Raw genomic sequence first — 14,142 nt, forward strand, 5'->3', positions numbered from 1 at the left:
AATGGAAATGGGGGACGGGGGGAATGCTAATACATTGCAGGGATTGCAACCAATGTCACGAAACAATCTGTGTACAAATGTTTTGAATGGGAACCTAATATGCACTATAAATTTTCACCTAAAGCACAATAAAATGTTCAATACATGTATAATTGTAAAACAAAAGAACATTATATAAAGCGATATGAAAAATTCTTCAAACCAATTCTGATAAAAAGGAACATCATACTATAGTTGTGTTACTGTTACCATCGTGACTTTGTTAAGTTCTTTTTAAACCCAGTATTTGAGAGGTTCAGTGCTTCCTCCTGGGCAATTTGCTTGCAATGACACTGAACCTGTGCTCTTCACTTGGAGCGCACATTCCCTCCTAGAACATGGCAGTGAGCTAGAGGTTCTCAAAGCCAAAAGCCAAACATGAAGTATCCAATCTTACTCAAAAGTTTTTTTGGGGGGAGGGGTATTTTTACATAAAAAGCAACACAGATATTATAAAACAGAATGTAAAAGGGGTGAGGTTTTTTAATAGAACATGAACTGATGTTACGTTATGCTTGAGAACGGCCACGTGGGTGTTGTCCCAAGACCCTTAAGAGAATGCTTTTCCTCTTCTCTGTTATTTGGGTTTACTGGAATACTTGGGAAAACAAGTAACTTGACTAAAACATAACTCGACTAGGACTAGTAGGGGTACATTGATTACATTATCAGATAACAAGGGAAATGCTTTTAAACCTAGATTCCCGTTCAACAAATATTGACTGAGCGCCTAAGTGCTGAGCATTGTGCTAGATTATGGGATGCATCATAAACCTTGAAGATACAGGATCCCTGCCCTGAAGTGGCTAATACTCTAACTCAAAACTGTGAATTTATTTCATTGTCACTTTTAAAATACTCTTCACTTCAGAAGCTAAATGCAATACATTACCCTGTATTACTTAACACTAGTTTTAAAAGATGATACTTCAATAAAATTGAGAGTAATGAATAATTGGTAGTATCTTGCAGCCTCCCTAATCTGTGTCTGCTTTATCCTGGGGCTTCTTTATAATCAACCTGAATTCTTTTCTTGAAGAAGTACCCCTTTATGAGTCCAGCTGGTATCAAAAGCCCTTCATAACTTCTCATATCTAGCTGCCATTAGTTCTCTAACATGCTTTTCTGAAAGCTATGGGCTTTCATACCCAAAGAGTAAAGAGCTGAGTTCTAGTCGAAACCTCACACTGTACAGAAGACTATCACTATAACATAATATGGTGGCGTAGTGGTGGAGAGCTACGGCTGCTAACCAAAAGGTCGGCAGTTCAAATCCACCAGGTGCTCCTTGGAAACCCTATGGGGTGGTTCTACTCTGTCCTATCTGCTCACTATAAGTTGGGATCGACTCAACAGTAATGGCTTTGGGTTTTGTTTTTTTTTTGATATCACTATAAAGAGACAAGCATCTCTTCTCCAGTGCCCCTCAGCTGCGACTATTATTTTAACTGTTCCACAGTTACACAGGTCACAAAGCAGATACTGTAGGCCATGTAAGGCATATTCCCACAATGAAAAAGAATTACCCAATGGGAGTTCTCTAAGTGTGGAATATTTATCTTCATATGCTTTCCTGATTTTCCAGATTTCTGTTGTTTCTTAGGAAATTTGTTCTAGCTAGCAAGTGCCTTGCTAGGCTTTTAACCAAGACTCACAACTGCTTTCACTCTAACTGGCCACCCAGCGCACTCAGGAATAGGGTGGGAAGGTGATGTGGAAAAATACTTAATTAGAGCTACCGTAGGGGACCGGAGTCAGCTGTGAATTCCAAAAGCACTCCCTATTTATTTTTGTCCATGGTTGGTTCATATGTTCTTCACTCTCTGGGATGGGAACATCTCAACTTGAAATGCATGCATACCCTACTTCAGTCCCTTAAGAGTTCCTTTAAATACTTTTGTAGATAAGAATAAGAATTCTGATATTATTTCCACCTATACTTTATATTTGACATTAAAATCCCTGTGAAATTTTTAAATAAAATTATTTTTAAGATTTAGTTTGAATACTATTCTAAGTGGAGAAAAATACCATTCTGTTTTCTAGACATCATATAGTATTTTAAGATATGAACTATATTATCGTATTTTTTATCCTTGATCCATATATGTATATACATATTTTTCTTATTTTTTTTTAAAAGCAGTAACTCCCATTCCTCCCTCCCCTCTGACCCTAATAACCACAAACAAACTTTGGTCTCTATGCCTTTGCCTATTATAGATATTTCATATGAGTGCAATTATACGATATTTGTCCTTTTGACACTGACTTATTTCACTTAGCATAATGTTTTCAAGGTTCATTCACGTCACAGCATGTATCAGAAACTCATTTCTCTTCATGGCTGAATAATATTCCACTGTTATGAACAGATGGAGCCTTGGTGGCACACTAATGAAGAGTTAAGGCTGCTAACCAAAAGGTCAGCAGTTCTAATTCACCAGCCGATCCTCGGAAACCCTATGGGGCAGTTCTACTTTGTCCTATAGGGTCACTATGCGTCGGACTCGACTCACCGGCAACAGGTTTTCCATTTTTGATGGGGGTATTTTTTTTTTTTTTATGTATAGATAAGGAGCTATGGTGGCTCAGTGGTTACTTGCTTGGCTGCTAATCAAAAGGTTGGTGATTCAAACCTATCAGTTGCTCCATGGGAGAAAGATGTGGCAGTCTACTTCCATAAAGATTTACAGCCTGGGAACCCATGGGGCACTTTTACACTGTCCTATAGGGGTCTGCTATGAGTCAGAATTGACTCGACAGCAATGGGTTTGGTATACATAGATCACATTTTGTTTATCCATTCATCTGTTGATGGATAGGTTTCCACCTTTTAGCTATTGTGAATAATATCTGTTTGGGTCCCTGCTTTCAAGTCCCTTGGGTATATACCCAGGAGTAGAATTACTGATTCACATGGTAGTTCTATATTTAATTTTTTGAGGAACAGTCAAACTATTTTCCATGGTCACTGCAACACTTTACATTCCAGCTTAGATCCTCTTACATTAAGCTGTGTGAACTTTTAGTCCATATTATAAACTATTATACTATTTATAAAAAAAAAAAAAAAAAGATAAGCACAATGCATGTGTGCGCTTTATGCAACCTGGAAACTATCCTAGGAATATGCCCTCTGTCATAAATAGCATCCTACATACATTTGTTCTAAAGATATGTTTTATCCCAGTAAAGGTCCAGGATTCAAATTATTAATGAATGGTAAACAAACTCTCAGGGAGCCAGTCAGAAGATAAAATTAGTTGTTGCTGTCAGTATTCACTAATCTGGTGAGACATTTAAAGTTCCCAACCTTCTACCTAAGGAGCTAAAGGAGCAGTATGCCACTAGTTAATCAGCAGTTTGGCATTTATTCTTTCCATTTATCAAAACCAAGGAGTTACTTTCCATTTTATAAGTAAGGGAGTAACTCTGCACGGCAACCACTGTCAACATCTTTTTAAAATTCCCAAAGACCAACCCCTGAAAAAAGGAAAGATCTTATATATTGCTTCACTTGGCAGAATATGGTTCTAATATTCAAGAGAGCATTAAGATGCACCATTTCATCTTATTTATTTATAATGTGTCCCATCTGAGTTTTGAAAGGACTTGGGGTACATATTTTGTTTGCCAGTAAAATAATGAGGATCATAAACCATGGGATATATTATTTTATCAGGTACACAGTTTCAGCTTTTTTTTGGTCAAGAAGTGTTAAATGTTTTTCTTTTTCATTAAAAGTATACCCATTTTTAAAGAGTGCAAGTTTTACTCTTACACTTAAATTTGAAATGTACTACCATTTTTAATGTCTTTTCAAAAAATCCCACAAAAAAAAAAACGTTGTAAATTCAAAGATGGTCTTCTTTGAAGATGACAAAAAATTCTATATAACAAAAATAAAGAAATCACAGTAAAAAACTTAAACATTTAAACTGCAATCCAAGAATACATCTTTACCCTCAAATATTGCTAAGTGTCTATAAAAACATAAACCAGGAATAACAAACTCATATTCACCTACCAAACATCTTGGGGAAGATTTAAAGTTATGCTGCCTTTGATTTCATCACGGAAACACATATATCCTAAGGTAGCTAATGTTATATACAAAGCCGTAACGATTCCCATGCCAATATTCAATGCTTCGGGGAAGCGTTTTGATTCTTTCATTTGGTTTTCCAGTGGAAGGACCTAAGAAGAGAATGCGATTCTTTTTTAAAAGTAACATGATACATAAATAACAGAAGTAAATCAAAACAGCCTGAACTTTATATGCAAATTGGCCTTTTTGTAGTTTACATGTAAACATTTTTTTCCCTTTAAAACGACACATAATTGAAGTATTTTTCTATGTGCTATATATCTTTTTACACTACATATTTTTACATTCTTAAAAAGATTTGAAATAGCTCTTAGCGAGTAAATTTTTCTGTCAGTTCTTTTTAAATAAACTTTTTATGTTAGAATAGTTTTAGATTTACAGAAAAGTTGCGAAGATAGCATAGAGAGTTCCCATGTACCACTGACCCCGTTTCTCCCACTGTTGGTATCTTTTATTACCACGGTACCTTTGTTACAACTAAGAACTGATATTAGTACATCACTATTACCTAAACTTCAAACTGTATTTGGATTTCAGTAGTTTTTCTACTAATGTCCCTTTTCTGTTCCAGAAATCCATACAGGAATACCCCCTTGCGTTTAGTCACCATGTCTTCTAAGTCTCCTCAGGTCTGTGACAGTTTCTCAATCTTTCCTTGTCGTTCATTACCTTGACAGTTTTGAAGAGTACTGGTTAGGTATTTTGTAGAATGTTCCTCTGTTGGGGTCTGTCTAATGTCTTCCTCATGACTAGACTGAGATTACAGGTTTTAGGGGAAAATACCACTGAGGTAAAGTGCCTTTCTCATCACACTTGCTATCAAGATGATTTATCATTAATGATGTTAATTTTGATCATTTAGTTAAGTGTTCCTCATGGTAAAGTTACTTTTCTTCCCCCCTCACCATACTCTATTCTTGGGAAGCAAGTCACTAAAGTAAACTCGCTCAGTGGCTAGAAGGGATTAAGCTATACCTCCTGGAGGGTGGGAGTATCTACATAAATTATTTGGAATTCTCCCCAGTTAATTTATTTATTCAATCACTTATTTATATTAGCATAGGCTCGAGTATATTTCTTTTATACTTTGAGTTATAACTGAATACTATGTTACTTATTTCATGCTCAGTTGGTTCCAGCTTTGGCCACTGTGAAATCTATTGGGTAGGCTCCTGTGTCCCTTTGACATGTCTCCATCCTTTTGTTTTTGAGTACTTCCTTACTTTCTGGCACTACAAGACACTCCGGGCTCATCTTGAATTTCCTTGCTTCAATCTTAGAATTAGACATTTCTCCAAAGAACTTGGTACCTTTTACTGGAGAATGGTATTTAGAAATCAAGATCAGAGCACTAAGTATGCTCGTTGCTATTGGGCTATCATTTACCACTGACTGTATGTCCTCTCAGCAAACAGAGCTAGGGATCCATGCACACACATACCTATAGTTGTTTCTGTATCTATGAATCTGTACTGTCAACTTTAGTGAGATTAATAAATTATTTTTCATAAGTAAAAAAAGAATCATTAACCAAAGAAGAAAAAGCTAATTAAAAAGTTATTGAGGCAACGTATCTTCAGAGGTTTTGGCCATATGATTTTACCATAAAGTGAAAAACACTAACTAATGATAAGAGCAAATATTTACAGAGTGCTTACAATGTGCCAGCCATTATCAAAAAGCTCTGCATGTAGCCTCTCACACAGTCTTCACAATAAGCCTTTGAGATAATAACTCTAATATTTTCCCCACTTTTGGGGTAAGTCAACTCAATATGGAAGCATTAATGGTTAGCAGAAGAAGAGAGAGCAGAGAACATGATATAACCCACAACTGAAATAAAGGGGAAGTGGTCTAGGTTGGTGCCAGTGCAGCTAGCAAAGGGAAAAGGGAAGTAAATTAACATTTACTGAGCTTTTCTGTGTGTCAGGCACCATTATAGCAGCACTGTAGATTTTGGAAATATGAAACAAGAATCAACATGCCTTAATTACTGACTGGAACAGAGAACCAAGGACAGAGTAAAAAGAATTAGTCCTAGTTTCAAGCTTGAGTGACTGAAAATAAAACCAGAAAAAAACAGAGAAATGAGAAAGTACAGCTGGTTTTGGATGGAAAAGGATGTGTCAGACTTTGAGGTTGTTAAATTTGAGACATCAAAGGAACAATACCTAACTGGGAATGTCCAATAACTAACTGGAGCTCACTAGTTAAAGGCAAAAGTGAAAATCTTCAGTCACCTCTGCCACAGTGACAACTAGAACTGTGAGAGTGTAAGCTCTCTAAAGGAGAATGCAGAGGGAACAGAAACCCAAGTAAAGTGGTATAAAATTACCCTTGAGACCTATTTTGTCTTAATAAAAATGTCTTAGGTTATATAAATAAATGTTTGCACGTGGTTTTGTTCCCATACCAAATCGTCAGACTATGAAACACAAGCTATGGAGCAGAGTAGACAGCAATATTCTATTTTCCCCAAATCTACAAATTGTAGGCTTAAAATAAACTGGAAGCATCTCGAATGAAGATATTTAAGACCTCAGAATGCTCAGGATACTTGTATCTCTTCGTATGAGCTTTATGATAACACAGTTTATCAAAACAAGCATAAGACATAAAAACATAAAGGAAGAATATTTGATTCTTATCTAACAGTGATTTTGTAACAATTTCAGTACACTTCAGATCATCCAGTGTATAAAATATGATGTTTGGGATTTGCCTGAATATAACCTGGGGTTGCAACAGTAGACTGGATATAGATAAAACAAAATTGGCCATGAGTTGACTATGTTTGAACAGGAGCTCATGATACTATTCTCTGAACTTTTGCATATGTTTGAAATTTTCCATAGCGAAATGTTTAAAATCAACAAGTCTAATTTTTTCCTTTTGCAGATTAAAAAATGAGAATTAGAATGATTAAATGCTACGTTTAAGGTTAAACTTTCAGTTGGTGGAGGAAATAAACTAATTCAAGTCTATCATACTAAACTGCAGATCATGCTCTAGGAATAAAGAAAATGGAAACAAAAAAGAAAAACATGCAATTTAAAAAGCTTGACTACATAATTTTTGTACTGACAAGATTAAAAAAAAAAAATCATAATAAAGACCAATCCTTACCACTCCTATGCCTTCAAAAGCAAACACAGCAGTACCAAAGAAGAGTGGGTATTTTTTCCAACCAGCCACTATTGGAAGGTTGTGGGGGTTTGGCATATTCTAGAGAAAGAAAGAAAAATAAGACAGGTTACACTTTTACTTATTTTAAAGAATTTAGAATTAAAGAGCAAAATCATATACTTCTGAGCTTCCTAACAGCAAACATGTGTTTAAAAAGTGAACAATTCTTTTAATACACACTGTAAGCATCCTATGTTAAATGTAGCTAAAAAAACAAACCAAGTCAGTTGCCATCAAGTCCAATGCACAGGGACTCTGTAGGACAAAGTAGAACTGCCCCATAGAGTTTCCAAGGAGCAGCTGATGGATTTGAATGGCCAACCTTCCAGTTAAGAGCCAAGATCTTAACAACTATGCCACCAGGGCTCCAAATGTAGCCAAGCTGTTAAAATTTTGCTGCCAAAAGCATTTGTTTCCCTTGATTGTTGTTCAGTACATTCCATCTGAGCCCAGCGCTTCTGATTCCTGTTTCCACCTTCAAATCCCAAGCTGTTCAGATGGGGTATGGTTCCTGCCACAACCAGAAACACATAAGCATACTCAAGGTCTGAGCTGAGAGCCATGCAGTTACTTACACTGCTGTTCGTGTCCAACAGGAATTCATTCTCCACTTTATCTGCATTGCTCTTTCAGTCCTTTAAGATACCTAGTTCCTCACTTTGGCTTTCCATCTCACAACTCTGTGCTGCTCCCTACTACATGTGTCTTCCTGGTTTCAGTGTTTTACTCTTTGAGCTAACAGTTGTCATTATCCTTATTATTTCTGTATATATGCCTTGGCTCTGGCTTTGATTACTTGGTCCTGACTCATGGCCTTGTTCCCACTCTCACTCTCTGGACAAACTCACAACACTGCACAGCTAATTCAAGATCTCTGGCTCCACAACAGCCACTTTTTCCAGCTACCCCAAGCCTGGCCCCTACTTTTCTCACTATCCTGCATTCTTGGCCTCATCTGACTGAGATTGGAATTCATGGCCAAATAAAGAGCATAAACAAAGCAACTGAAGTATAAAAGAACAAGGACAATTTGGTGTGTAGAGAGGTCTAGAACATCTGAAGCACAGTAAATGGTGGGGTATCAATGGTGAAAAATGGCTAAAAACGTAAGCCAGGTCAGGATGCAAAGGGTATTAAAGTGGATCATTCAATAATGTTGTTGTTAGGTGCTGCCGAGTCTATTCCAACTCATAGCGACCCAGAGACAGAGCAGAACTGCCCCCATAGGGTTTTCTAGGCTATAATCTTTATGGGAGCCGACTGCCAGGTCTTTTTTCCTGCAGAGCCGCTGCAAGGATTCAAACCTCCAACCTTTTGGTTAGCAGCTGAGCACTTAGCTGTTGCACCACCAGGGCTCCTTTATTCAAAAACACTCAACTGTTATTCAAGAAAAGCAGCAGGATGGTATGTCACTTCATGCTTCAGCTAATCCTGTTTCCTCTACCTGGAAACTTCTTTTTCTGCTCCACTCTTACATGTTCAGCTAAGGTGTCATGAACTCCAGAAAAACCTTATTTGATCATCCTGCCCACCCCATCTCCATTCAGATTAGCTAAGTGTCCCTTCCACCTGTATATTACCAGAGCCATTCCTCACCTCCATCCTACATCCTTGCAATGGATTATAAGTTAACTGCATCCATGTCTGTCTCTCTTGCTCCTTCCTCAAATATAAGGACCAATACATTATTCACCTATCTCTGGCACATAGTAGGCACTCAATAAGTATTCTCTGAACTGTTGACATCATTAATTGTTGTCAGTGGGCTCAGAGGCAGAGAATGAACTCAGAGCTCCTGGTCAAAGGCTACTATGGTGAGATGCAGGGGCCTAAATTAGAAAACCAAACCAACAAAGCCAAATCTACCACCACTGAGTTGATTCCGATTCACAGTGACCCCACAGGGTTTCCAAAGCTATAAATCTTTAAGGAAGCAGACTGCCACATCTTCTTCTTGCGAAGCTGCTGGTGAGTTCAAACCACCAACCCTTTTGGTTAGCAGCCAAGCACTTTAACCACTGTGCCACCAAAACAAAAAACCAAGCCCACTGCTATCGAGTCAATTCTGACTCATAGCAACTCTATAAGACAGAGTAGAACTGCCCTGTAGGGTTGTTAAATTCGAGCTGCCAACCTCTCAGTTAGCAACCAAGCTCTTAACCACTATGCCACTAGGGCTCCTAAACTAGAAAAAGGGGTGGGGGAACTTGAAGAGGAAGATAAAAAAAATAATAAAGGTAGAATTAAGAGGACTTGGCATCTCAGAATTTCTTAAAAATATGAAAACTTGATTAAAGTTGGCTAACTTCAAAACCCTCAGAAAACCCTGGTGGTATAGTGGTTAAGTACTACAGCTGCTAACCAAGAGGTTGGTGGTTCAAATCTACCAGGTGCTCCTTGGAAACTCTATGGGGCGGTTCTACTCTGTCCTGTAGGGTCGCTATGAGTCAGAATCGGCTCGACGGCAGTGGGTTTAACTTCAAAAAACTGACATATCCAACTTAAGAAACTCTAAATAACTGAGGCTGGAACAGTTTGAACAAAAAATGAATAATGATAATAGTGAATTATAATTCACAGAATAAAGCAAATATCCATTAATCATACTGATATAAATAAATCACTGAGTAAATCAATAAATGGAAAAACGGGGGAAAAAAATCTATGTAAAAACACTTACTAGATATACTAAGGTGCAGTGGTTAGGAGCTATGGCTGCTAACCAAAAGGCTGGCAGTTCGAATTCATCAGCCACTCCTTGGAAACCCTAAGGGGACGGTTCTACTCTGTCCTACAGGGTGACTATGAGTTGGAATTGACTCGAATTCATCAGCCACTCCCTGGAAACCCTAAGGGGACAGTTCTACTCTGTCCTACAGGGTGACTATGAGTTGGAATTGACTCGAATTCATCAGCCACTCCCTGGAAACCCTAAGGGGACGGTTCTACTCTGTCCTACAGGGTGACTATGAGTTGGAATTGACTCGAATTCATCAGCCACTCCTTGGAAACCCTAAGGGGACGGTTCTACTCTGTCCTACAGGGTGACTATGAGTTGGAATTGACTCGAATTCATCAGCCACTCCCTGGAAACCCTAAGGGGACGGTTCTACTCTGTCCTACAGGGTGACTATGAGTTGGAATTGACTCGAATTCATCAGCCACTCCTTGGAAACCCTAAGGGGACGGTTCTACTCTGTCCTACAGGGTGACTATGAGTTGGAATTGACTCGAATTCATCAGCCACTCCCTGGAAACCCTAAGGGGACAGTTCTACTCTGTCCCTCAGGGTGACTATGAGTTGGAATTGACTCGAATTCATCAGCCACTCCTTGGAAACCCTAAGGGGACAGTTCTACTCTATCCTACAGGGTGACTATGAGTTGGAATTGACTCGAATTCATCAGCCACTCCTTGGAAACCCTAAGGGGACAGTTCTACTCTGTCCTACAGGGTGACTATGAGTTGGAATTGACTCGAATTCATCAGCCACTCCTTGGAAACCCTAAGGGCACGGTTCTACTCTGTCCTACAGGGTGACTATGAGTTGGAATTGACTCGAATTCATCAGCCACTCCCTGGAAACCCTAAGGGGACAGTTCTACTCTGTCCTACAGGGTGACTATGAGTTGGAATTGACTCGAATTCATCAGCCACTCCCTGGAAACCCTAAGGGGACAGTTCTACTCTGTCCTACAGGGTGACTATGAGTTGGAATTGACTCAAATTCATCAGCCACTCCTTGGAAACCCTAAGGGTACGGTTCTACTCTGTCCTACAGGGTGACTATGAGTTGGAATTGACTCGAATTCATCAGCCACTCCTTGGAAACCCTAAGGGGACGGTTCTACTCTGTCCTACAGGGTGACTATGAGTTGGAATTGACTCGACAGCAATGGGTTTGGTCTTTTTTTTTTTTTTTGGTAGATGTACTAAAGAATGGATTTTTAATTCCAAGAGGATTTCTGTTACTTAAATTTGTTTCATTAGTTAACAATGAGTTGACAACGAGGTTGAATGTAATGTAAAAAACCTAATACTGAATGTTCACTGTAACAACCAATTGACTATTAATCATAAATGAAAAAAAAAGCATCCTCTGAAATTATTCAACTGATGGAAATACTGAATTGACTTTTTAAAAAAATAAACTTTAAGGGTCCTTCACATTTAAATGTTATCATCCTTTTTATTGCTAAATTAAAAATAAGTCTCCTTAGTAACTTTTTTTATAATAATAAAGCACAATCTAAGAAATTTACTCAAAACAATAACGATAATCTAGTGGGACGTAATAAGGACGGTTACCCGATCATTTCACTTAACCGTCATAATACTTACCCCTGCAGAGGCAGGTTATTTTACCAAGTTAACTGCTAAGGGTCGGCCAAATTAACTGCACACATTAAAACGCTCAGCTGTTATATGTATTTTGTATAATTCCATATATGTAATTTTAAATGTTTTATTTCACACTTTAATAGTATTAAGTTCAAATGTCATTTTGTTTTGACCCCAAAGCAACAAGTGTACTAAAAATGAATCATACTAAAAATACCATAATCATAGACAAATACTGAATCTCTACTACATGTAAAGCACCAAAAAGAGATACTACCTCTATCAAAGAAGTTATAATTCACTAGGGAAGATGCTGATTATAACAATATAATAGCTGCAGCGATAGCAACAGTAGAGGTTAACATTTTTTAGAATTGAAGATGCACTGAATTATTCACATACCGTGTGCACACAGGCTCCTGGAATAAGGGAGAACTAGAGGCAGAGGTATTATTCAGAGACACCTGGACGTTCCCCATGACAGGAACGTGACCTTGCTGATCTGAGCTTGGTTTAAGAGCCAGAAGGCCCAATGATTACAAATATTTCCTTAAATAGACTTGTGGATAATGTAATGGAGATTCTTCCAGAATGGTGACCCCCAAGAACAATAAAAAGCAGTGGTAAAAATTCAATTGTTTCTCAACTCTTGCAAGGCGTTATCTGTTTAAACTGGTGCTGTAGGACCCATTAGGTAAAGCCATAGCTTTTCCTGTTGTTTGACCATCCTACTATCCCTAAAGATTCTGTATTTTGTCTTAAAGAAGAAAATATCAAGATACTATAATTCATACTGCATAGAACTTTCCCACAATTCATGACCCACTGGAAACGTTATACACCCTTTATTTTATTTAACCCTCATGACAACCTTGCAAGTTAGTTATTAATAATGACCCCTGCAGGTGCAGTGGTTAAGCGTTCGCTGCAAACCAACAAGATCAGCATTTCTAATACACCAGCCGCTCCTTGAAAACCCCGTGGGACAGTTCTACTCTGTCCTATAAGGTCGCTATGAGTCAGAACTGATTCGATGGCAATGGCTTTGGGTTTTTTATTATTCTCATTTTACAGATGAGTAAATTGAACTTTAGAGGTTATATAATATGCCCAAGGTAAAAAGCTAATAAGTGATGGAGCTGGTATTCAAATCTAAGTATATCTAACTTCAAAGCTACCAACTTTTCTTAATAAAAAACAAAAAGTACGTGCCACACGAGAAAGACTACAGGCTTTGGAATTCAGGCGGCGGGGGGCGGGGTGGGTGGTGAACCAAAGGTCCACCAAAGAACGTTTGTAATGAATTCCTAATGGAGATTTTATAACAATCACTTTAGCAGTCGTATATAAGATGGATTGGATCAGGAGAGAATAGAACAGCAATTCTCAACCTTTTTTTGGTCACTGGCCCCTTGAAAGGATGAAAGCTATACCGCTGCTCAGCAGAAGAAAAATGCGTATATACATACAGAAACATTAAACCTTGCGAATGAGTTTAAGGGATTTGCAGAGCACCTGAACCCCACCAGCAGATTCTTCTAATGAAACTATGTTAAGAACCCCAAGACTATGGACAATGAAATCAGTTGAGGTTATTGCATACTTCAGATAAAGGGGTTACAAATTGTGTAGTGGCAGTGGATTGAAGTGGTGGCAGCAAATAAAGTATACAGAAGTGAAAGAAAATTATGGAATGATACCTATTACACCCATCTCTCATGAATGGTTCAAATCTTAAAGATACAAAACATTTAATGAATTCATTGTTTATTGTTAGTCATTGTACTAAGAGCCCGATCCTAAATCTTACAACTCTAACAGGGAAGGTATTACTATTTTCTGAAGCACTGTCACAAAGCCCAGCAGCATACTTACCAAGATTCAAAACCAGATCTAACTACAAAGCCTGTGCTTTCAATCTCTCTGTCACACAATCTTCCATTTAAGCCGTATACCCAAAAAGGAAACCAACAGTTACTGATTCATTACTATGTGCCACATATCAAGTAGAGATCTTTATATATCATTGCTTTTACCTCCAAAGCAAATAAAAATTTTTACTAATATAAGAAATATATGATTCTCAGTTCAAAACATGTTATACTTACCCTAATCACATATTGGTAAATTATCACAAGACTGACAGCCATGGAAATGTTGGCAAGGAATGAAAGCACAAAGAGATTCTTTAGGTCACGAATGAAGACCAAAAGAATTATAAATGGAAGAAAGCAAAGCATATATATCCTCAGGTCAACACTTCTTCTCTCACATGAATTTGATGCATTGGTACTATTTGAAACAAACACGCTACTCTCCAGAAATCCTTCATGAACCTACATGGGAATATTGAGAGAGTAAGGAAGAAGGAAAAAACTTTCATCAAGTTACAAGGAATATTATGATCTATATGCTGCATGATAAATTCCTATGATATATTTTGCACTCAAAATAAAATATTTATA

At 37.8% G+C, this 14,142-nt stretch overlaps 1 protein-coding gene across 5 annotated transcripts in view; it reads right to left on the reverse strand.

Moving 5' to 3' along the window:
• The window catches only part of SLC36A4 (solute carrier family 36 member 4), a 66,615-nt gene that overhangs the window by 28,217 nt on the left and 24,256 nt on the right, over window positions 1-14,142 (reverse strand). For all 5 annotated transcript variants that reach the window (XM_003415584.4, XM_010595381.3, XM_064288822.1 and 2 more), the window contains 3 exons: window positions 13,786-14,013; window positions 7,277-7,375; window positions 4,070-4,239 (listed from right to left, as the gene is read on the reverse strand). In XM_003415584.4, coding sequence (XP_003415632.1) covers window positions 4,070-4,239; window positions 7,277-7,375; window positions 13,786-14,013 — 497 coding nt within the window. The remainder of the gene's footprint in view (window positions 1-4,069; window positions 4,240-7,276; window positions 7,376-13,785; window positions 14,014-14,142) is intronic.

This window comes from Loxodonta africana, chromosome 7, assembly GCF_030014295.1.
Source record: "Loxodonta africana isolate mLoxAfr1 chromosome 7, mLoxAfr1.hap2, whole genome shotgun sequence".
Taxonomy (NCBI): domain Eukaryota; kingdom Metazoa; phylum Chordata; class Mammalia; order Proboscidea; family Elephantidae; genus Loxodonta; species Loxodonta africana.